At 35.9% G+C, this 25976-nt stretch overlaps 1 protein-coding gene across 4 annotated transcripts in view; it reads right to left on the bottom strand.

Moving 5' to 3' along the window:
- The window catches only part of PTPRZ1 (protein tyrosine phosphatase receptor type Z1), a 58074-nt gene that overhangs the window by 15980 nt on the left and 16118 nt on the right, over positions 1-25976 (bottom strand). Inside the window, exons 8-17 of one of the 4 annotated variants that reach the window (XM_032220985.1) lie at positions 22385-22428; positions 19864-20191; positions 19261-19452; positions 11732-11861; positions 8279-8370; positions 4723-4808; positions 2806-2826; positions 2577-2673; positions 2016-2098; positions 267-401 (exon numbers count right to left, since the gene is read on the bottom strand). In XM_032220985.1, the coding sequence (XP_032076876.1) occupies positions 267-401; positions 2016-2098; positions 2577-2673; positions 2806-2826; positions 4723-4808; positions 8279-8370; positions 11732-11861; positions 19261-19452; positions 19864-20191; positions 22385-22428 (1208 nt within the window). Of the gene's footprint in view, positions 1-266; positions 402-2015; positions 2099-2576; positions 2674-2805; positions 2827-4722; positions 4809-8278; positions 8371-11731; positions 11862-19260; positions 20192-22384; positions 22429-25976 lie in introns of all 4 variants that reach the window. The other 3 variants (XM_032220986.1, XM_032220987.1, XM_032220989.1) reach the window with 3 other exon arrangements.

Raw genomic sequence — 25976 nt, 5'->3', positions numbered from 1 at the left:
AGATTTTTAAAAAATCCCTTCTCAACAGAATTTGAACAGCTAAGGTTTTCTAATGACTAATATTAATTGAACAAGTGATTGCGCCATACTAGCATTAGGCCTTCCACTGTTATGAGTCATTTTCAAGAGTATTTCAAACCTATGTGTGCTTATTTAAAATGAAGCTGCTTTGTTCCGTGAGTTTATCATTAAAAAGCATTCAATTAATAGGTTTTATTGAGAAGTTCTTATATAAAGCTAAAGAATATTAACTAAGAGATTTATACCCGTCCTTTCTCAACAAGGTTCGTTATCATTACAATGACTTCCACATTATGTTCCCATATCATTCTCCAGAAATCTTCTGCTGTTGATTTTAAAGGCCCTTGGGCGGCTATATAAGCTTTTGGTCTGTTGTAGCCCTGCATGAAACAAAGCAAAGAAAACAGTTTAGGATAGGACAGTGACATATTTCCCTTTTTAATGAAATTGTAGCTTCAGGCAATCTTCTAGAAATATATTCATTTTTTAACATAATGAGAAATAAAAATGATGCTTTTTTCTTGGACTGAGGTTACATTTGAGGGTGTAATGTTAAATATTGCTCAGCATGGATTTCTCAGACTTTCAGGCTGAACTGGGTTGATGATTGGCCTTTTACACACTTTTTTCCCCAAAAGGGAATAACATGAATCGGTATGTGAGAGACCAATATTTTATGTAAATTTGTTCCATTTGCTAGCCAACTGCTATTTGACCCATGATGTTAACACCAATATACAACTTATCTTAAATAGGAGAAAAAGAAAGAAAGAAAGAAAAAGAAAGAAAGAAAGAAAGAAAGAAAGAAAGAAAGAAAGAAAGAAAGATCCATCTTCTGAGTAACTAGGACCTTTAAAGCCAGGCATAGGGAGACGATTTAATCCATCAAAAGACTGTTGATATACAGTATAAATGCTAATCTTAAACTAATCTTCAAGGAATTACTTCAAAATGTATAAGGCTATTCACATATGCCACTTTGAGATTATATGTATAAAAATAATTATGTAGCAAGCAGATAAATTGTGTTTGTGTCTCACACAAACACAATGAATCACATACTTGAACAGCAGTGGTGGGTTGCAGGCGATACGCCCCGGTACGGGTGTACTGGATCCTGCCCAGAGCTCCAGATACTGTTTGGTACGGTGCTCTGGAGTGCCCGCCCGCCCGCACTCCTTACCGGTGCTTTATGCTGTTGGCACTTCCGCACAGGTGCATGGCGCGTATGGTGCCTACGCAACATTCCACAGAGCAGCTGGAGTGTCGTGGAGGCTTGTGGGAGCGTCATTTGACACTAGAACGCATGCACGCACTGCATGCACGTGCATGTGTGCACGCGCACCGCACACATGCATGTGAGTAACTCCAGGGTTGTTCCAACTGTACCAGTTGAAACGGAATCCGGAACCCACCACTAATGTACAGGCATCAGGATGAAAATATGCAATGGCAGCATTTGTGTGATGACTTCATTTTTAATGTAATTTGGATTTCACTATAGTTTTTGCAAATGCCAATATATCAACACATACTTAATGGCAGTTTTGGATCTGCTTTTAAGGTTCACATATCAGATTGCGGAGAGGAAAAGGGGATTACAATAAATATATTATTTTTTACAGTGCATATTCTTTTATACAAAGAATGTGATAAAATGTAAGATATCTCCAAGATCTCTATTCTTGAAAGCAATATTTATTAACCTTGGCAACTTTAAGAGATGTGGACTTTATCTCCCCAAATTCCCCCACCCAGCAGAAAAACACTGTTCTAAATAATACATTTTCTTAATGTTCTTAATTTAACTTATTGGTTTGGTGACTTAAGCTCTCAGCTGGGTCTCTTTTTTCTTTTTCTCAGTAACTTGGTATACTTCTCTCCAGTGCTGGGAAAGGAGAAATCTTTCAGGGATCCAAGGTTGAAACTCATAGAAAATGGTCAATAAACAAAAAAAAAATAAAACAACCATATGTGGGAAGATGCAAACTTACATCAACATAATTGGCATTAATATAGTCAGTAACTTTTCCATCCTTGTCTGAAAGTTGGGTAAGTTTAACTCTGCTATGATCATCTACATTGGAAAGAAAGTGAAAATAAAAATGTTTTAGCAACAGGAATAATAGTCTTTCTTAACAGCGAACTACTAAAATTAAAAAAATCAGAAATTATTTATAGCGCATCCACCATCCTAAATTTACTAGACATAATACAATAAGGTGAAAACAAACCAAAATAAAAATATACAGGATTCAAAGACAGAGTGTAATTGCTTTTGGTAGAGAGTTTTTTTTTTTTGCTACACATGAAATCTTCTATGTGAATTTTTAGTGAAATATTACTTTTGTAGACAATTCACACTGTTCCTATAGAAGCAAAAGATTCATTGGGGTAACTAGACAGAGAAGAGGTTGTTCCCTGTTTTGTAGGTACGTACGTACGCACACACACACACACACACACACACACACACACACACACACATGGACTTCAAGTCCTAGAATTTCTCACCATATTACTATTTACAATGAATAATATGTAGAATTACTTACAGGCAACTATATTTATGTATCTATTCTTATTTTTGTTATCAGGATGATTGGAACTGTCTGATGTAATTCCTAGATCTACTGTGCAACTCTGGATTTCCTGAAAAAAGAAAAATAGAAACATGCTGCTGAATACACATGTATATTTGCATACATGGCCCCACCCCACCAAAGATCCATATCTTGCCACTATTTCTTTACTAAAATAAGATTTGTTTAAATAATTCCTTACCTGATAAAACTCTTTCAGTGTCTAATGAAGGAATGAATGCAAAAATAAAAATAAATCAAATTTCACAGCACATAAATGAATGTTTATATATTACAAATACAATGGAAAGCAGTTATGGTTATGAGATACACATATATACGGTAAATATATACATGTTGATAATTGAACATTGCTGAGTATTTCCAATATAAGGCATGCAATTAAATCATTTTGTTTCAATCATTTTGAAACATAACTTTACTGCCTAGATCAGGGGTGTCAAACATGATTTCATTGAGCGCTGCATCCGGGTTGTGCTTGACCTCGGGGGTTAGGGGGGTGGAGTGGGCATGGCCAGCTTGACATCCCTTGTTTGGGGGGTGCCTGTGGTGGCCTGAGCCTTCTGCCAGCAAAAATAGACTACTGAGCTCCATTTTTGCGTGGAACAGCTTCCTGCACACCCTCTACCAGCAAAAACAGAGCTTGCGAGTAGCCCTCCCAAGCTCTGTTTTTGCTGGTAGAGGCACCATGGGCCAATCTGTTCCCAGGGCGGCCAAGCGGCTCAGATCTAAGCACCCCGTGGGACAGATCTGGCCCGCGGGTTTTGAGTTTGACATCCCTGGCCTAGATGTACAATACAATGTTCATTGAAGTCAGTGGAAATACATCATTTTGCTATCTTAAATCATGGGTTGCTGTTTCAATGCATAATGCGTAAAAATGCTTGTGATTTTTCAGTAGTATTGTCTTAAACAGAAAGTGGCTTGGTGAATGCAAAGTTGTTTTGCAAATAAAAATATTAATGGCAAGTTTCCATTAAAACATGCAAATAATAAGTCATGCACAGAACTGGTAAAATATATGAACTGCAAATGAAGTTAAATTTCTATTTTGCTGATGCAAGACACAAAAATTAGGTATATAATGGGGTTACTTTCAATGTTTTCAATGCCTTATATCAATACTATTCATGCATTGCTTCCTAGAGAATAAAATCATGATGTATACATGTATTCTTATGAAACTAACCGCCAAACACACACTGCGAATCTCACAAATATGTAAATAAGGTAAATTCAATATATTATCCTATTATATATTGATCAAGATTTTCATATTTATTTTCATATTTATTATTCAGAATTAAGATCAGAAGCAGCAGTTCTCAGGTGCGACATGCCAGTTATGTCAAAACCAAACAACTGCTCAACTTCAAGAGCATAAAGTACAGAATGAGAAGCCCAGTGAAAAAGGGAAAAGGGCAGAAGAAAAAGTAAGAGATTTAAACTACAGTACTGTGGGTCTAAAATAGAGCTGTACTTAAACACAGAGAACAATTAATTCAACTATATCAGATGAAAGAGTTCAGGTGAGTTCACATTTAGCAGCATACTGCAGTTAGGAATTGGATTTTAGCCAGGTCCTCATCTACGATCCTCACACCTATGAAATGTATAACATGCGAAATGGGAGTACAGGACAATAATAAGTTTGAAATGGGGAGATTTACAGGAGAGAATAAAATTTTCTCTTCCAATGCTCCACGTGCAGAAAAAGCTCAAAAGAAAAATCATTTCTTGCACTTTTTAAAGTTAGTTCTTATGGGTACATTTTGCATCGTTATTACTATAGTTTTCTACTATAGTAATTAAAAGTGTGGTTCAACCCCACACAGGCCTAGATATTCTTTTCATACAGAAACTTATGTTCTGAAAATGTTAAGATGAAAAACTATTTATACACTCAACTTGATCATTGCCCAATACCCAATTCACTTTGTGCTCATCATAAAATGGCTGAATTTAAACATGTCTTTTCCATATATAAATATGGACATTTCACATTTCATTCTTTTAATTTTAGAAAATCTGATTTTTTCACCACTTATGAATATACTTGCAACTGTGCCTTTAATTTTAAAGGAGCAATAGTTCGTACCTCAAATTCTTCTGGAAATCCATTACTGGCATGCAAATCCGCAACATGTTTTGGAAAATGTTTTGTTGGGATTGCTCCAACATCGTCTTAAAGGTAAATTGAGAAAAAGGGAGAAAGGGGTGGGGAAGAAATGTAAACAAGGTAAATAAAGTAACTGTAAATAAGTATTTATTTTTAAGTTATTATTTTTGAACACTAAAAGCCAATCAAGTCTTAATGAGTTCCTTCATAAACATGTCAGAAGATGGATGTCTCCACTGTTGAAATGCACCAGTGAAACATGGGAAATTGTTTCTGAAGACACACAATGTACATATTAACCAAGCACATCTATTCTAGGATAAAATATACATCAGCACAGCAAACTATATATATTTAATTATTGGTCCAAGATTGATTGGTTCTCCTGAAAACTAGAATAACTACATTGCAATTGAATGCCTTATTTCACTAGTTTCTTTTCTTTTTTCTTTTAGAATAAACTCCAGCCAGTTTGTTTAGTATTTTTTAAACTTTTTAAAAATTTTTAAAAAGTGACTCTAAATATCAGTGATATTTATAGTATTCATTTAATGTTTTTATTGACTGTTTTTAGCTGGATGAAATCTGCATATTTTATATATATATATATATATATATATATATATGTATGTATGTATGTATGTATGTATGTATGTATGTATGTATGTATGTATGTATGTGTTATATTTATGCTGATAAATAAATAAAGGGAGACTAGTATAGATCTATTTCAAGCTATTTAGCTCTCATCAGCTAGCCATACCCAAGTTTGGGTATGGCTAGCTGATGAGAGCTAAATAGCTTGAAATAGATCTATACTAGTCTCCCTTTATTTATTTAACAGCATAAATATAACAAATGTAACAAAAAAGGCAACAGTAAAAAATATTGGGTTTCTGTCTGGATGGTCTCTTCTGACGAGCCTAATGACAGAGAGTGGAAGTGTGACCTTCCTCCCATACTTGGGCATACCAGGGGTTGTGACTTTAAGTATATATATATATATATATATATATATATATATATATATATATATATATATATATATATATAGCAATAGCAATTAAACTTATATACCGCTTCATAGGGCTTTCAGCCCTCTCTAAGCGGTTTACAGAGTCAGCATATTGCCCCCACAATCTGGGTCCTCATTTTACCCACCTCGCAAGGATGGAAGGCTGAGTCAACCCTGAGCCAGTGAGATTTGAACCGCTGAACTGTTGAACTAGCAGTCAGCTGAAGTGGCCTGCAGTACTGCACTCTACCCACTGCGCCACCTTGGCTCTTATACACACATATATGTGTGTGTGTGTGTGTGTGTGTGTGTGTGTGTTGCATTTGTGCTGATAAATAAATAAAGGGAGACTAGTATAGATCTATTTAAAGCTATTTAGCTCTCATCAGCTAGCCATAACCTTACTGGGATTCAAACCTGCCTGTTTTTACACATTAGGCAGTTGTGTTAGACTCTAAGCCACAAGCTCTCCTCCCTTATCAGCTGAGCCAAGGAAATGATTAAGTGTTATGTCAAGGAAATGATTAAGTGTTATGTCAAAGCACCTGGTATGCCCAAATATGGGAGGGAGCATACTGCTTCCCTTTTGCCTTTCAGCTCCACCCTAGGAGCCTTCCAGGCAGAAAAAAATTTTTGTGTTGCATTTGTGCTAGCTGGCTAACTGATGAGAGCTAAATAGCTTGAAATAGATCTATACTAGTCTCCATTTATTTATTTATCAGCACAAATGCAACACAAAAAAGGTTTTCTGCCTAGAAAACTCCTAGGGTGGAGCTGAAAGGCAAAAGGGAAGCAGTATGCTCCCTCCCATATTTGGGCATACCAGATGCTTTGACATTTAAATAATCATAACTTCAAGGAGATACATTTTTCAGGTCCTCAACTTATTAAAGTCAAAAAAAGTTAAAATATATAAAAACATTTTCTGTGATAAAAGTTTAATTAGCTTTGTGTTTGAAATGACATTTTCCCATAAAATATTTAAATGATGTGGCCAATATTCTTGAGTTTCTTCTAGGTTTTTAGGAGGGCTACTGTGATTATCTTATTAGAAATGTGATACTGAACTAACCCCCTCCCCCAAATATGATCAATAGGTTGCTTTGTATGTTCTTCTTCTTATGTCATACTTTGTAATTTCAAATGATGAATAAACATCGAAAAAAACTACACAAGGAACTTCTATTTTTGTCAGCAGATGTTCCCTTATTTAAGCTAAATAACTTTTTAAAGCTTCAGCTAACAATAATTTGCTGTTTTGTATTAGGATCCATCTGTTCTTCTTTTATTTGAATAGGCTTGAATGCACAGATCAAATTAGCAGTTCAAACCTGCATAAAACTGCATGAATGTGCAAGAATAACTTCACACCTTGGTGAAGGAAGCTGTCAAAATGTATTTCCTAATGAAATTAGACTATATGTTAATTTTCTTTTAAATACACAGTCATACAATTTTACTATAGGGAAAAGACACAAGCACACTTGTAATAGGCATTGAAATTACATGTTATATAAAGTGGGATAAACTTATATGAATATCTATACATATAAACACACAAGGGATAAAGATCCAGATGTTGCAAAATAAATAATTAAAATGGAAAGATAAGTTGTAAGAAGGTCAGTTTGCAACTGTTAGGCTGCTTAGAAAGTTCACTTCAACAAGATGGAACGCAGCATAAAATAAATCTTCTTGAATACAATTTTATTTAGAGAATTGCTCTCTAGCCTATTGTGAGCATATTGCAGATGCTTTTTGTTGAGAGGGCGATTGTCATTGTTCATTGTCAATTGAAGCTGGCTAGAAAGGTAGAGATAAAGCCCACACACATTTATCTAGAAAAGGACTCTTTGTGCTTTTCTTTGTGCTTTTCCTGTGTTGTGATTAATCCTGGAATTTAACTTTTGAAAGAATTTTATATTTTCTTAAATGCAAGGCACATACACTTAGCGTTCATCTCCCTTCAGAAGTGATTTTTGGATTAATGTCTACAAATGGTAATTAAACCTGACATATTCTCTATATATCTAAATATACAGGTTTTGTTAACAATGAAGATGAACCCAGGCAATGATAAAATAGATCTAAGTTTAAACTTCTTTGCTTTATGCTCTAATATATAAATATAAAATTGTCAAACAATGAATACATTTGCCTTTTAGGAACCACATCTAGAAATGCAGAAGTCACTCCTTATTACATTTCAAAGTGATAATGATTATGTACCATGTTCAGAAATTTCTAGAACAGGCTTCTGATCAGATACCCAAATAGAGTTGAACATAAACCTCGATTCTGCATATAGCACTGATCTTGATGTTTTTCTGCTGGATGCTTAGATTTTATAATCTGAGTGAAAAAGCCTGAATGGAATGTCTATTCGCCACATAATTATATGGTATATCACACTAATATCATGCCTCTTCATCAACTCACAATTCTATTTAATGAAACAATGCATTAATCACCATGATTAAAACTAGCCATTCTTCATAAAACATATTCTAAGCACACTACCTGACACAGGAAACACGGGTGCTGGGGGAATGGATATCACTCGAGGAGATGTGTTATCCTCTAAATAAAAGTGTGCAGTTTGAAAGCATTTCCTAAAACAAAAGAAAACAAAACTTCACATAAATGTAACACAGTTCCACCCAATATTAAGATGACATGCAGTTATTTGTCTGTTAAATCAGGACTGAAACACTTGGGGGAGGGAACCTTCCTCTGCACACATGTTCTGACACCTACATGTCAACATCAGTACAATACATTCTAAATAATAACAGGGCATTCCTCAGCCAAAATTTAATACATTTATACTGCCTTGATTTCTAAATGAGAGTTAAAAAAAGATATATGCAGTAACACCTTAAAGCTTTAATTTTGGCTAGATCACACCAAAACATTAAATGAAACAACTGTTTTTTTAATACAATTTTTACCTGAAGAAGATGCAGAAAATATAGCAGATCTCTGTCATAGTGGCAAGGGTGTAGCTCTCAAATGCATATTCTTAATAATGAAGTTCAATGTTTCAGTGATAATAAAGCTATTACTGCAATCAAATCCAAATGCTTCCTTAATAGGTCTTTTTGATAAGCTAGCTAGCTTAGTTCTGGATCTGCTCTTTCAAGCACCTTTTTATATTATACTGAGATATGTTTCTCCAGGGATATTGGATTTAATGAACAAGTAAACCATTGTGAAGAGATTCCAGTAGTTTCCAATAAAACAGGTAAAATTCAGGGAGGAAAGGTTAGTTAATCAAATGATCATCACCCTGCTGTACTCCTCATCCATGCCCATTCATTATAGATTACAGAACATTTCATTGATCAATAAAGAAAGTTAGCAATTTAAGTCAAAACATTTACTGTGTTTCATAACATAATTTGAATATTCTTTCAGTACTCCAGATGTGATGATAATAGAAATAGCATCTGGTAAGAGCATGCTATTAGCAAATTAAAAACCAGTACTAATCAGCTTCAGCTTCAAACAATGCAGTTTTTCCTTAATTAAAAAAATCAATTTTAGATAATTATGCCTACTAATAACACTTTATATGGATCATTTATTTTATCAGAAATATTATTTACCAAATATGTTTTTTTAATATGAGACAGCTGCAAAGAAAGCACCACTCATCCGAATGAGTCCTTTCTTTTTTTTTCATTTTGTATTTGTTTTCTGACTATTACATAAATTAATGAAACTGGATTTTTTAAATTTTCAAATCTATTATGCTTCCACTGATTTAAATACTAATATAGTATAGTGGATAGAAAAATCTTTTACACTGGTGCTTCATTGTGCTTCAATAAACTTTTTGCAATGGAAAAAGCAAATATCAAGATGTAAATTAGGATTTTTTAAAAAAAATATGGAAGCACCATGAGTTAGCATATAAGATGATGAAATAATACTTAAAACATATGTAAGCAATAGTTAATTTGGGCAACTTAAATAGCCAGAATATTCAGCTAATTAACCTGATTTACTAAGTCAAATGAGATGAATTTCAATCAAAAGGAGTTTAGATGTTTAAGTCACAAACTATTCCAAGCAAATAGAGTTCCAAATTCTGGAATATTTCTGTGTTAAGACAGAGGGAAAGCTTTATTCTTGTATGAAACAGCACTGGTCTTTTCTTACCTGACACAAGTATTAAATGGTGTCAAAAGAGGGATCTGAACACAGCAGAAGCTCTAAAAAGAATAACCTCAAATACATGGCAAGTACAGCAATTGATTTCTTATTCTGGGAAAGTGGCAGGAAATTGGTTCAAGTCCAGCAGGAGTTAGAATTTGCAGACTTTGAAGCAGAGAAATGGCCTGAAGAGGACAAGGAGACATGCTCCTGATAGCCATATGTGGAAAAGAAAGTGTTCAGGGATGTGTGTGTGTGTGTGTGTGTGTAGATTGCAAGTGTTACTAGCTGGCTACTGCCTAATCACAAACTATTATTTATCAGCAATTATTATTTACTATTTATTACTATATTATTATTTTCAAACTTTTGGGCAAGAACAATACTATGGGGAGCAGGTTTACTTATGGGAAGCTGCAAGGAGAATGTTAAATCATAGATGACTTGACTAAACATTGCCGTAAACTTTGCACATTTCATGAAATGGCCAAGACACAAATCTTTGCTAACTGGCACAAAATAAACAATTAGTCTTAATGGAAGTTGACAAGATGAAATTTTTGTCAACTTCCATTGAGACAAAGCTGTAAATGTTGAGGAGTTGAAGATGATGAATTAGAATGCCCTGTAAGTCTCTGTATTATATATTTCAAATGCAATATGTAATTAATTCCTTGCTCTACAAAACAATTTTAATATTTCTCATCTGTTTTTGTGTGACTTTACCACATCCAGAATTAAGATGTGCCAAGAAGATAAGAGAGATGGGAAATGTTGCTTGATTTGCACTTTAAAATGAATCTGATAAATGTGTGTTTTGAGACAATGATACAAACTGAGATCCAATTATTAGTTGAAATTCATGCCTTTTTTTGATGATGTTCCCAATCCCTCATATCAACTGAAAACACTGCACTTCTATTTTACACAAAGTACTAATAATCACAATATCCATGAGTTTTCACATACAAATATTAACAGAACTGGCTTAAATGTGCGATAAAGAACAACTAGGGATTCACCAAAATATGCTTCAATTGTTGAGGAGATGTGCATCTTCATACTAGTAGTTTGCTTGGACCTTAAGTTGTGGAGAAATCATCTCCTCAACAATTCAAAGAAATGGTCCCAGAATAAATAATCCCCTCGGCAAGGGGTTGGACTAGAAGACCTCCAAGGTCCCTTCCAACTCTGCTATTGTATATAACATAACCCAGAAAACCATTCATTTCAGAGGTGGTATTCAGCAGGTTCTGACCAGTTCTGGAGAACTGGTAGCAAAAAGTTTGAATAGTTCGGAGAACCGGTAAATACCACCTCTGACTGGCTGTGCTCCCATATATTCTCTGCCTCCCGAGTCCCAGCTGACTGGGAAGAAATGGGGATTTTGCAGTATCCTTCCTCTGAACTGGGGTGGGAATGGAGATTTTACAATATCCTTCCCCTGCCATGCCCACCATGCCACATCCACCAAGCCGTGCCCACATAACTGGTAATACATTTTTTTGAATCCCATCACTGATCCATTTATCCAGCATAATGTATTACTTTAGTTGAAAAAGTATCAGCCACCATTTGCTCAATGTCAGTGCATATTTAGAATTGTTCTTAATATTTTAACAGCATTTTAATGTGGTTGAAATTTTACTTCAAACAAGAAACTAATGTTCAGACTTTCAAGTATGATTTTCTATTAAAGTCATTCATCTGAATTCATTAACTCTCTTATCCAAACAGGATTTACCAGTTCAGGTACAGAAATTATCAACAAAAATGTAAGAGTACAAACGAGGCTGACAAAAAAGTAAAGCTTACCTCCAATATATTAGAATAGCAACAAGTATCACTAGACAGGTGAATGTCAAGGTTGATACAATCACAAGGGGTATAACTGTCTTCTGTTCTGGCAGTCCAATAATCAACTGATGGCTACTATTACTTGCTTCTGCAGTCGGAGAAAATTGAAACAGCCTATATTTAAACTTTGGCAAAAAGACACCACATAACTGGCCATGATTTCAGAACCCTAGGTTATTGTCACTTACCCCAATGCTTTAGCACACAGAGCAAAATGTGTGTGAACGTGTGTATACATAGACAGCACATGTACATTTGCAAACCAGTTTAAGGGAAATAGACAGAAAAGGCAGCAAAGCAGGAGAAGTCACGCTTAAGCAGCTGAACCCCCTCAGAGTCCAAATTTGCCATTCATGATCTTTATGGTGAAAAAAAAATCACGTTTGATTCAATCCAGAATAATAAAGTAACCATGTACTTTATTTACTTATGGTAAGAAACAATAAAAATAATTTCATATATGTTTCCCTATAGTTTAATGCTGATAAGATGCAATTACTGTTTCTAACTTACCATTTTAGTCTTTACTCATACTTTATAATTAAAGGTTTTGAATATGCTCTTCGTTGAAGATCAGACCTGCATTAAGGCAACTCCCATAAAAAATAGGATTTTATTATTATAATAATAATACAAGCTAGAAATAGACCAGGCTTAACCTTTCTTCCAGGAGAACTTGTAGAATGTTTTGTATCAAAATGTCTGCTTTTCTTCATTAATATATTGACATCAAACAGCAGGTATTCTTCTGTAATTATAAATGTTTCCATAAAAGCTCAATATATTGTAATGATCTATTGAGAAGAGTAGACGCTAGAAGCTAAAATTATAATCTTCTAAGTCTTCATAGAGTATATTTGAAGTATTAACATAGTCTCGAGACACAGGCACATATTGTGAAGTATTTCTAAGTAAATTTCACAGCAATGACAATATAAATGCATTTGTGGAACCCATACATATATCTGAGCTCTTGGTTGAAAATGAAAACAGTAATAATAATGGGATGGGGAGGACAGCATGACAGGGTGCCAAATTTGAAAACCTATTATCTGAAATAAATGATTCTATCAAGACAAATAGAAAATGCATTTCTTGGCCAAAGTTTGTAGTTTATATTTTAGTAAGTACCCAACTTGATGGAAAAGTCTGTATTTATATTCTATCACAAGACTAGAGAAATAAGCCCTGATTTTTTTTTTAAAAAAAAAATGAGGATCAATTGTAAATTATTATTACACTTAAGAGATCCTGACAATGATTTCAAGAAGATGTTGTGTGGTCCATGGAGTTACGTCCAACAATCAACAGAATTGATATGGCTAGCAAAATGGATTTCTCCTTCTGTAAAGAGGTCAGTGATCCTGCTAAGCAGATTTGGAAAGACCAAAAAAGGGAAAGAAAGAAAGAAAGAAAGAAAGAAAGAAAGAAAGAAAGAAAGAAAGAAAGAAAGAAAGGGAAAGGAGAAAGACTGATACAGCTTGTATGGAATCTAAACCAAATAGCACTTTGTTCACTGTAACATCATGAAAAAGTAGGTGCTGTGCAAGAGATGGGTGCACATAAACTTTCACAAAATCCCAAGGGAAAAAGGCAGTCATTATTCATACCCAACTGCACATATGTAAAGGTAAAGTTTCTCCTTGCACATATGTGCTGGTCGTTCCTGACTCTAGGGGGCGGTGCTCATCTCCGTTTCAAAGCCGAAGAGCCAGCGCTGTCCGAAGATGTCTCCATAGTCATGTGGCCGGCATGACTAAACGCAGAAGGCACATGGGACACTGTTACCTTCCCACCAAAGTGGTCCCTATTTTTCTACCTTCATTTTAGGTACTTTTGAACTGCTAGGTTGGCAGAAGCTGGGACAAATAACAGGAGCTCACTTTGTTATGCGGTGCTAGGGATCCGAACTGCTGAACTGCCGACCTTTCTGATAGACAAGTTCAGCATCTTAGCCACTGAACCATTGCGTCCCACATGTATTAGCATCTAAAATAACATTATGCTTCTCTATTTTAAGCAATCAGCAATACAAGACTGAACAGAACGTCTTAATACCTGTAAAGCAATTGAGGTTTTTTAAAAAAACGTATTCAGATTTCTGAATTTATATTATTGACAATGGAAGGAGATAAACTGTAGATTTCATACATCAAAATGCATAGCCAAAAAAAGGTAAGCAGCCTTTGTAATAATCTATTGACTGTCAAGAATCTGTTCAGGACAACTGATCCTTCTACTTTCAAATTTGTCTTATTCACACAGATCTGACCGGCATAATCTGATTAGAATTTCCATGTGGTTTTAATGCAGAAAAAAAATAATCAAAACATGTAAAAGCATTGAAGAGTTTTTTTCCTCCACTGAAGATTCTGGGGTATTTAGGAGCCTTGCAAACATAATGAGTACCATATAGTGAATGGAGAATAATGGACTGCATTTAAAGGCCATTTATAGAGCAACACAAAAAATCTGCTATTTTTTCCCTACTTCTAAAGGAATGCTATTGATGAGATAATCCTCCTTGCCAAAATTCATGTATTTACTACAATCCTGCACATTTGGAATAACAGGTATTTCTGTTTAAAGTCAGTGACATAAATGCAGTAAAAGCAGGGATGATGATCACCTTGGGATCTGCAAGAATTGCAGCCCATCCTGGATCTTCATTCTAACACCCCACATCACGGTCTGCTAAAAGACTAGTGCACACTCACAGAAGTACCTTGGCATTTGCCTAGGTTTGCAGAATGGAGATAGAATTAGTCACCGGCAGAGGAGGGCTGTGGATGGCACAGTGACCACCCTTATTCTGTGCTACATAATATGAACTCTGGGTGGCATCCAAGAGATACAGAAAATTCTCAGTTGTGTTAGCAATAGCAGTTAGACTTATATACCGCTTCATAGGGCTTTCAGCTCTCTCTAAGCAGTTTACAGAGTCAGCATATTGCCCCCACAGTCTGGGTCCTTATTTCACCCACCTCGGAAGGATGGAAGGCTGAGTCAACCTTGAGCCAGTGAGATTAGAACCGCTGAACTGCAGATAACAGTCAGCTGAAGTGGCCTGCAGTACTGCACCCTAACCACTGCGCCACTTCGGCTCTTTGTTGTCTTATAGTTGTCTGGATTTGTGCAATTCAGATATGGTAACAACCTGTAAGTGCTGCTCCACCCAAGCTGCAAGCTGTGCTGCTGCTGGCCCTTCAGAAAATAACTTATACGTGCAGACCCTGCTGCTTCAAAGGGAGGCCCGTCATTCTGCAATTATGAATCACTACAATGGGGCAGAAATCTCCAACTTTGGCAACTTTAAGACTTGTGGACTTCAACTCCCAGAGTTCCTCAGCTGGCTGAGGAACTCTGGGAGTTGAAGTCCACAAGTCTTAAAGTTGCCAAGGTTGGAGACCCCTGCAATGGGACACCTCATTTATTTAGGGACAAAAAAGCTTTATTCATACATATGGGATAGAGTCAAATGCCTAGGTCACTGAATTTTACGTTTTGTTTTATTGTAAACTGCTAAATAAATAAAGTCTCTCAGCCACAGCCATAGGTAAGTCTAATATTCGATCCATTCATTTAGAGTTGAAAATCCATGAAGAGATAGATGGTCTCTCGTGTGCATGAAGGACACTTAAAAACCATTTACACAACTTCAGGCTTACTCAACACTCCTATTTCTTGTACTTGGATTTTATGTGCATTTCTAGTTGATTAGCAAAATACTGCTTCATAGAAAATATTAATGTTTAACTGCTGCTCTGCTGAAATAAAAATAAAGCAGAGTAGAAGGAAATACTGTTATAATACCAGGAAGAGGCAGAAAAATCAAAGGTTACTTCCCATGAAGCATAGCATGCAACATTTCTAATGTATCCTTTAATTGCTGCTTAGGGTGAAATGCACACAACATACTATATTGTTAATTAGATTAAATTAAATGTATTGTCCTCACTTAACTTTTAAAATCTCTCTTTGTATATTTCATTTCTTCCCTTTATACAAATTGTCAATAATCTGATTAATGATACTATTGGAAAGCTGTTCAGTCAGTGTGACATATGGATATACATTTTACTGGATTGTTCCTATGGTGAATATTTCATGCAATGATCTAAACTCTATGCTGAATACCCATAACATCATTTCAGTGAAGGTAAAAAGAAAAAATAAAATAAAATAAATGGTATTCCTCAGAATTTTTAGCCTTATAATCATGCACAGTAGCTCAAATTGTTGTATGTGAGGCTGAAGTCTCAAAAACTTAAATACACAATTCTTTCCTACACACAAAAGATAAAAGGTTATATAATACTGCCCTCTACAGGTACAGCTTCAGAGTGCAGTTTACACTCAATTTACCAAATTTAATATAAATCTGTATCATATGAGACCATAATTTTCACATTGCATTATATCATGTGAATAAAAAACTGATTTTAGTTCCCTAGTGTTTATTTTAAATTAAGTCATGTTGATATAGAGAAAGATATTTAATTCTTCTTTCAGTTTTAGTGTGAGGGCAGATAGCAAAGCCTTTATGCCAAAACAATTGAAATAAAAAACTTTTCCTTACCAAGAATTGTCTTATCCTCAGCTATTCCAGCTGAATACTATAAAATCAATGCATAGCTCTAAAAGTCAATACTGATGCTTTGTTTTCTTCCCATCCCCCTTCATTTTTTCTTTTGTATTATATTAGAATGTAAGCTAACATAAAGAAAATGTTTCACACAATCTCCAAAAAGTGTCATATTAATGAACATTTCCTAGATTCAGAGAATACATTGTTTTGAATAAACATGGGCCTTCTCATAGTATTGCCCTACAATCCACAGAATTCTCTTTAAAAAGATATTAAAATCAAATTAGAAGGCTGCTGTAGCTATGCAAATCATGAATACCCACCCACAACTAACCTGCCTCAGAAATGTTGAAGACTGTGGAGACAGCTCTAGATATGAATTCTATTGATGACTCTTGCAGTCCAGGAGTTAATTCTGAGTTACCTGTTCCAACCACCCCTTCCAAGTCATGTTCATTAACACCAAAGAAACTGAAATCTGTTGACATCTCCTCATTTATGCTATCTGAGGTACCTGGGCCAGAACCACTTTCTTCATCACTGGTAAAAACTGACCAAGATTTAGATTCTAATGTTCTTGGCAATGGGTTGCTAAGAGTCTGAGCAGAATTATCCAGTAAAGCCTGATCACCGTGCTTCTTCATCTTCCTGTTTGGGGCCATGGCGGGAACTGACGCTTGCTTGAGTTGATCAGTCTCCTCAGTAACTGTATGTTTTGACAGAGAACTAAGGATTTTCTTCGCTTCCTTTTTCTGAGGCCTTTCAAAATGTAGTTTTCTAATTATGTTCTGATGACTGTTTGCATTGTTTAGGTCAGTAGCTGGCTCATCTACCTCTTCCCGAGTTTCTCTGTTGGAAATGCATGTGTGACAACCACTTACAGGCAAGCCACTATCATACTCATCGTATTCATGATCAACCAGAGAAGACCATGGTTCATGATCAGAACTGGTTGTGGGGAGCAATTGAGTGGGAATTAATAGAGGGTTTAAACTTTTGCTGCCTTCACTGCTGGAAGAATCAGCCGTAAGAGATCTATGTGTATCTGGTGCATTGATAGACGCATGCTGAATAGAATCAGAGATTACTTCAGGCATAGAAAATGTCACATCAACTATCTTAGCACTTGAGGATAAAGTGAGAGACTCAGCCTTTGGCCAATCATTTGGAAGATTGTGAGCAAAGGTAGCTGCATTTGGCAACATTTCAGTTGGCCCAATAGGAATAGTCACTGTATTCACTGCATTCAAGGGGAAAGCATTTTTATTTTCAAAATAGGTTGGTGGATACGGCACACCATTATTATACAAGGAAGGAGAAACCTGTTGTATGTCTTCACTCTTATGCAAATAGGGAGAGATGTACTCATCACTTATATGGGGAAACGTTAAATTTTCTGGCGAACTGAAAGCCTTACCAACAGTATGGGATATATTTACAGCAGATGGTTTTGATGTAGAATGCAATACTTTTTTATATTCAGCTGCATTTGTGGCTATTTGAGGCAATATTTGGTTAAAAACAAAATTACTACTATGACCATTTGTAACATTTTCAACCAGTACTGGATCATCAGGCACAGATGTTTTACGCACTGTATCATCATTGGAGGATTGAAATGAGGTTTGCAGCAATGAAATATTATTTAGGGTAGCTGAAGCCCAGTAAAAGTACTGCTGGCTGGGAGAAGGCAGTGTTTTGCTAGAAGCAGGGGTAGAGGAAGCTTGCTGTGAGTTTGCACTAAGCATAGGCTTAAGCAAAGTGTCATCAAAGACCGGAGTTGCAACATGCAAAGACCGAATAGGAACATTTTCCAAGCGCTTACTAACATAATAATCAAACACCTTAGTAGCAGGAAAAGCAATAGATCCTGGCAGGATTCCCTTTGCACTAGAGACAGTAATGAGGCTTTCTTGAGGACGTGTATCCTGCTTAGGAATCTCATAATTAGAAATGGATGGAGGAGGTTCAGTCATTTCATTTCCAGTATGAGAAGCAGAAATTTGCAGTCCTTTGTCATATCCATGCATTACACCATTTTGGGGAGTCATCTCAACTTCACCTGTGAATACAGGTGTGCTGCACATTACTTCACTGGAAGAAACATGCGAAGAAGCTTTCAGTACCGACCAAATATCTGTGTCAGGCAAAAGGGACTCACTACCAGAATGAGCTTCAGAGCAATCCGTTTCACTAGAAAGAAAACATGGAGGCTGCAGAAAAGTATCAGCTTGCGAGACTGCAGAAGAAGGCTTAGGCACCGGCATATTGCTATAGATGCTAAACAATGGACCATGATGAAATGTGCCAACAGACTCATGCACAAATTCAGACGTGTGATAAGAAGCAGCAACAGTTTGAGGAGAACCCATATTACCAGATAAAGCATAAACAGATTCAGACATTGTAGACACTTCATGCCCATTGAAATCATTGCTGGGTGGCTCCACTTGAGATAACAAGTGAGTTCTATCATGGCCAAATCCCAATGTCTCTGAAGTAGCATGGACCATCTGATATGATGTCACATCAGAAAACTGAGTGAGCCATGATTTGGTTAATGTGCCACCCTCCTCCAATGTCAAAGAAACATGCAGAGACCCTTTATCATTTTCAATAGCTGGAGCAACTTGTGGAAATGTTTGAGAAACCATATATAAATGGTGAAACATTTTACTACTGGAGGAAGCAGAGGAAAATGGAAGCAGAGGTACATCATCATAGGAAGACAAGGTGGATTCAAATGACATACCAACACTGGGAAATACAGGTGTAGCATGCAAGGTCACATCACTACTTGATGCTTCAGGGGAAATGTTGAGCAACTGAGTGTCAGACAATAAAGGGGTGACTAGAGGAAACACTTCACTACTGTAGGAAGGTTGAAGTGGTATCTCACCATTATAAACTGCTTGAGTTGTCTGAGAGAGTACCTCACTTCCAGAAGAAGCAGAGCCACGTTCTTCAGAATTTGATGAGACAGAGTAAGATGATAACTCAGAAGAGGAGAGAGCAAAGGTAGAAGAATGTAGCAATACTGTAACTGCAACTGAAGTATCTTGTGGCCCCTCGGGATCATTAGGATAAAGTGCTGTTGTAGGAATAGGGGAATTAACGTTAGAAAGATCCTTGCTATCCAATGCAACAGCAGTACTATCTGTGCTATTAGGATACCACTCATTTTCATTGATTGCAGATATTTTGGGGGCAGATTCTTCTGCTTTTGAGGGTAACATGTCATCTGATAGAATTTTGACATAGTTTTGAGAAAGATCATCCTGTGTGGTTGTGTCTGGACTTCCAGAACTAAACGTATTTTCCTGAGATGTCTCCAAAGTAACTAACCGGGTAGCAGAGGTGATAGGAATGGAACCCCAAGAGTCATCAGTTTCTAGGTCAGGCTTAAAAGCAGATACCTCTATATCATCTTCATTACTATCAGCAGCAGATTCTCTGGTTGTTTCATTGCCAGAAAAAGTGTGTGCATACTCTTCCTCATTACCTTTGGTGGAGCTGCTTGCAGGAGGAACAATTGCTGTTGCTGCTTGAAATTCCATGGGGTTATTCTCTTCCTCCTTTAGTCCTTCAGTGAAAGGTGGAAAAGTTTGATCAAAAGTTGCTTTGGAGCGATCGTGTAAGTATTTCTCTTCTGTGAAATATCTCGGTATTCCATCTTCACTGAATTTTGTTTCCATCCTTTCCTGACTGTAGCTAGATGTGGTAAACTGGAACTTGCTTTTTTTGATTTGGTTTGTTGCACTATCTCTACTGGCAATTACAGTAGCGTCTTCATCCAACCCTGTCCTTTCATCTTCCATTTCATCTTCCTCCTTTAAAAACGTGTGTAAAATATAGTTAATGTCCTCTTAAATAATGCCTGGACAAATGAACTAAGATATTATAAAGACGTGTATTTCTGTAGCTTATAGTAGCAGAGCAGTGATCCCCTGGCTTTGCGGACTGGTGGAGGGGGGAGGAAATGGTTACATGCAAGTGGAGGGCATGTGCACACAAGTGAATGACTCCATTTGTGTGAGTGGCGGGCACATACACCCACCGCTCACATAAATGGAGCTGCGCCCACACTCACCTGCCGCTTCAACAGTCCAGTTCTGAAATGGCCTGGTACTGGACTGCGGCCTGGGTTGGGGACCCCTGTGATAGAGTACTGCAATGTGGCCTCTCTCTGGATTATCCTTTAGAAAAAGACTGCCAAAAGTAGCATCCAAGTTGTTTTTGGAATTAGCAATATTCCAGAATTTTGCAAACATACAGAATGTTTTCAGTGATATACATAATCACTATTAAGAAATACACATGGTAATGAACCAGAAAATCATTTGATGTCATGATATTTGATTCCCATCTAATAATAAGCTCTATGTGTGATTATTTCCCATCTCTCTTGATAATAGTTATTGATACAAAATGTACAGTTTATCAAAACATTCAAAATTTCATCTGCTCAAACAGTATGAAGTACAGCATGACTGGGAAACGTATTTAAAAGAACACATGCCAAAACCTATTTTGGGGTATGGCTTTTTTCTGCATTCTGTATAATATATATATTTTTGAGAAGATGCTTTAGTATCTGTTCGTCGATATAAATTGGTATGAATCAAATGGCCCAGTGAGGGCTAACCTTTTTCTAAAGATGTGACAAAACTGTGTGTGTGCACGCTATTGTGCGCATCTGCCTGCCCACCTGCATGAGTGCCTCCCCATCTGCACATGCCCGAGCAGCCCCCCTACTGCACACGTGCGAGCAACTCCCATAGGGGAGTATTTCCTGAAGCCTGGGTAGGGCAAAAACAGCCTCCCGTGGCCCTCCAGAGGCCTCTGGGGGGCCGAGGGAGGCCATTTGCACTCTCCCCAGGCTTCAAGAAAGTCTCTGGAGCCTGGGGAGGGAAAAAACAGGCCCAATGGGCCAATCGGAAGCTCATTTCCAAACTTTCGGTTGGCCCATTGGGCCTGATTTTTGCCCTCTCTAGGCTCCAGAAGCTTTCCTGAAGCCTGGGGAGGGTGAAAGATCAGATGGCCGGCACACACATGTGCGCCGAAGCGGAGGGCTGCCAAGGGCTGCCGTGCTGGCAAATATGGCTCTGCGTGCCACCTGTGGCACTCGTGTCATAGGTTCACCAATCAATAGGCATGTCTTACAAGTGTCTACTGAGATATGCCATATTTTTGGGAGTATAAGATGCACCAGAGTATAAGACACACCTTAGTTTTTGGAGAGGAAAATAGGGGGCGGGGGGAATTCTGCCTACCAGGTATTCATCTGGCTAGTCCTTAGCCTGGTGAGCTTCCGCACATTAGTTCGCTTGCTGGTTTTGAGGTTGGGGATGGTGGGGACTGTGCTTCTAAAGCACAGCTGATTGTCAGAGGGAGCAGCAATTAGAAAAGCAGGCAAAGCATGGAAGATTGCTTAGCTTGTGTTTGGGCTGAAAAACAGCTTCAAAAACACAGCTGATCCTTGGAGGGAGTTCCAGTGACTAAAGCAGGCAAAGTGGGGAAAGGGTAAGAGAAGGCAGCAGCTGTTCTGGGTAGCCATTTTGGGCACTGCACATCAAGCATTTGGAGGCTGAAAACGCAATGCACACAGCCAAAAAACACAAGCCATTGTCAGTGGAAATCTCTGAAGCCAGGAAGAGAATGCATGGAGGCCAAAGGGTAGAGGCTGGTGGGTGGGTGGGACTACATTCAGAGTATAAGATACACCCAAATTTTCAGCCACTTTTAGGGGGAAAAGTGCATCTTATATTCTGAAAAATACGGTATGTGCTGTTAGTTCAAAGGATCTTCCTTTACACATGTTATAGAATTGCAGCCCTGTAATCATTTTTCATGCTTTAATATAACTTGCCATATTATTTAGAATGCTTTAGACTGACTTTGTGACAGCTAAATATTTTACTTCAAATGTCAAAATATTCACACTGAATATTCTATTAAACACAACACTTTTATTTTCTAATAGCAGGAGCATAATCTCTTGCAAGATAATGTAATAACCATACCTCATAATCTTCTGTTTCAGTCAATTCAGGAAACAGTTCAATTTCTACAAAATAAAAATATGAATGTTTAAACTAAAATTTTAAATTCATAGGCAATAAATTATTTTAGTGCTTAAGATTTATTCTAAAGTTTTTTTTTAAAAAAAAATCATGTTACAAATATTTTTTAAAAGTTTTAATGGAATTACTGAATAATTTCTGTACTCTGGTTTCCAGCACAATTATTTCTGACATGTAGTATGGTATATAGCAGAAATATTATAAAGTACTGATATTACATGATCGAAGGAGCATAAATAATTATCTAAAAAACTCTGATAGAATCAATCTATTCTAGGATACAAATGTTTAGGGAAAATTAAAAAAAACTAATCTTTAATTTAATATTGGAACTTCTATGATCAAGGACCAAGTTATATGTGACTGTAGAAAATGCAATCTAGGTATCTATTTTTTGATTCATATAGTACCAGAGTTGTATTTGTGTGTCTTAAATTTAGAACTGGTTATACTATACTTTGGAATATACTCGTCCCATATTTTATTCATGATATTACCATCTCTGAATTATTTTCTGTTTTAATATTTTCTGTTTTAGTATTTTGATGAATATTTAAAGTTGGGATCAAATATTTTAAGTAAATAATATATTTAAAATTGATAATGTGTAGTACAAATAATATCCTCACCATCTTCCAAAATATTAAATTTGTGATTAAGTTTTTCCAAACAAAAAATGTCAAATTCCCAGTCATGAATTCCCACATTATATCTTAGTCTGTTTATTAAGGAAGCATGAAAATAAATGCACCCTTGTGACTTTCTTAAACTTGAATCTATTGAACATGTCCATCTGTACAGCCCATTCCATAGGAATGTTAGAATTAGTCTAAGAAGTTATTCTGACATTTTCATTTATTACAAGGTTATGTTATTACTGATTGTAATCTTTTAATAACTTATAAGGTTGGGTGTGGTATAACAGCATAAAATAGACATTGGGAACTGACTGCTAGTAAACCAAGACAAATATCATCTTAATAAATCTGCAATTTTTCATTATCAGTAATTATTTATCTTTTAGTTTTTTATTATTGTATTATATCATAAACCTCATTCTAAAGCAGGGCAGAATTTAAATATATTTAAATAAACTCAATATTTTTTATCTTAGGCTACTCAACAACCATATCAAGTTTTTTAATCTGATCTGAGGAAAAAATAAATCTATGTAGGCATGCTATTTTTTGCAAATCACAAGCTAAAAGGGAAGAAGTTTGACAAAGTTAAAACCATTGATTTGCTGGTAAATGTTTAAAATTCAACTTTGGCAATTCCGTTGCTATCGTTGTACTGCTAACCCAAAAGTTGATTGGCAAGCCAGTCATTTGGGCTCAACCAATTCCCAAAATTTCAGGGAATTTAACAATTACCTCTTGCAAGCCTGTGTGATCTGGCCCAAGCCTGTGTAATCTGTACTCCATAACTAATAATTTAAGAATAATTGGAATATTGGGCATAATTGGAAGTTCCATAAAAATAATGCACCATGCTTTTCTGGTGTAGAACATTCACCAGAGGTCTTTAAACAGTGTACATAAATGCATAAGTGTACAAAAAAAAACAACCACATTTAGGAAAAAATAGCATGGAATGCAACAGTTTTTTTTTAACAAAACAAAACAAAAAGAGATTTATTAGATGTTTAGGAAAAATGGTCTTACCTGTTATGTTCTGAAGACTAAGAAGCTAATGGATAAAATAATGATGATATTCCCTGGCTTCTCAATACTGAAAGATTACACACACACACACACACACACACACACACACAGACAAACACACACATAGTTTAAATATTTTTCTATTTCATCCATTAGTCACAATTACAGCACTCTCTTACAGATATTGCTTTTGCAAACTATTGTGTTTCCCCGAAAATAAGACAGGGTCTTATTTTCTTTTGACCTCTCAAATAAGGACTTGGCCTTATTTCGGGGGAACAAGAGCTGCTGTATTGCAATAATTTTGGGGAGGGCTTATTATCCAGGGAGGTTATTTTGGGGAAAACGTTATAACCATGGAGAAGTGATGCCTGAACGTATTCACCTTTTCCCTTTCTATTCCTCTTTTTAAAAGTGCATATTTTCAGATCCTACACTTTTATTTAATTATATAAAATTCTAAAATATAAAAATTTCACTGGGTGGCTTCCAGCCAAAATCTTTATGCTTTAAATAAATAAATACTGCTTCTCTTCTTTTTTAAAAGCACTCACTGATAAAGTTTTGCTTATTCTTGTATTACCAACAAAACACTGAACACAGCATTAGCTCACGATGAAGAGCCAGGTCTCCCTTGAATACTGATGAAGAAATAAATGCAAGTGAACTTTATTTGCATAAACCAGAAACCAGGCTGAAAAATCAGGATGTGTCTCGTTTGAGAAGACACAAAAGGGGACAAGAAGAAAGACTCTGAAATGCAACAGAAGCTTTTTCAAGTTCTTCACAATAAGTCTGCCTAGGACAAAATAGTTTCTCGAGCTTTCTATAACAAAGAAGTTTCCTAATGTCACACTTCCTTGCCTGGAAGAAAACAAATGTTGGATAGGTTTATGAGTTCTTTGTTGGTAAAGAGAATAACAAATAAATTTAATCTTACTAATTCATTAATTAATTAATCTTATTAATTCATGCTACTCTGATTGAAAAAAGAGAGTAAAAAACTATCAACTTAAAGCTGTTTGGAAATATATTCTTTAAAAACAACAACAAAACATTACAACAAGCAAGGGAGCAAATTCAGTCTTTCATGAATGGATGTTTGTTCTCTTGTTGAATCCTGAAAGTTCACCAACCTTTCTGAACCAGATTTAAAACAGAAAGGTCTGTAAGAAGAGCATCTATGAGAAAAAAGGGATAATTTGTTCTGCTGGAAATTTTTTTGTTAAATACAAGCATATTTATGGTTCTGAGTCATCATGGTGCATTTGCTAAAAGAATATTTCACAGAAATTCAGTCCTTCCAGCAAATGTGCAATAGCACTATTGTTTTACATGAAAGCTGAACATTTTTAAGAAATTAGTGACAATACAATAGATACTACCTGCAAAATTGGATCATATTCATTTCAGTGGGAAACAGGTGAAACAAGTGAGTCATATTATGTCTTTCAAGAGTGAAAATAAAGTTTTGAAATAAGTGCAATTAATTGTTAGTCTGATTTCAGCAATTCAACATTAAGAAGCAAGGGAATTCCATCACCACTGATCTCATTTAGAAAAGTCACATGCAATGGAATTTCAGAATCATAAGAACAGAATTTGTTAATTACTGTATCCTATGCCATCAGGCCTTTCCTTAATAAATAAAAATTACTCATGTTTTATACATTCTTTTAATCACAGACACTTATTATTTTTTTCTCCAATTGGAATTATGTTGAGTAGGAATCTGAATCTAGAATTAATTTAATACTTTTAAAAGTAATCATAGGCATATATTTGGTATCAGCTCATAATAAAGCTTATTGTAGACTCTCAGATATTATATTTATCTTAAAACAATAAATCCGGTTCTAACATTTCAA

This window comes from Thamnophis elegans, chromosome 7, assembly GCF_009769535.1.
Source record: "Thamnophis elegans isolate rThaEle1 chromosome 7, rThaEle1.pri, whole genome shotgun sequence".
Taxonomy (NCBI): domain Eukaryota; kingdom Metazoa; phylum Chordata; class Lepidosauria; order Squamata; family Colubridae; genus Thamnophis; species Thamnophis elegans.
The sequence above is the reverse complement of the archived record's forward strand: the minus strand, read 5'-3'. Positions and strand labels throughout refer to the sequence as shown.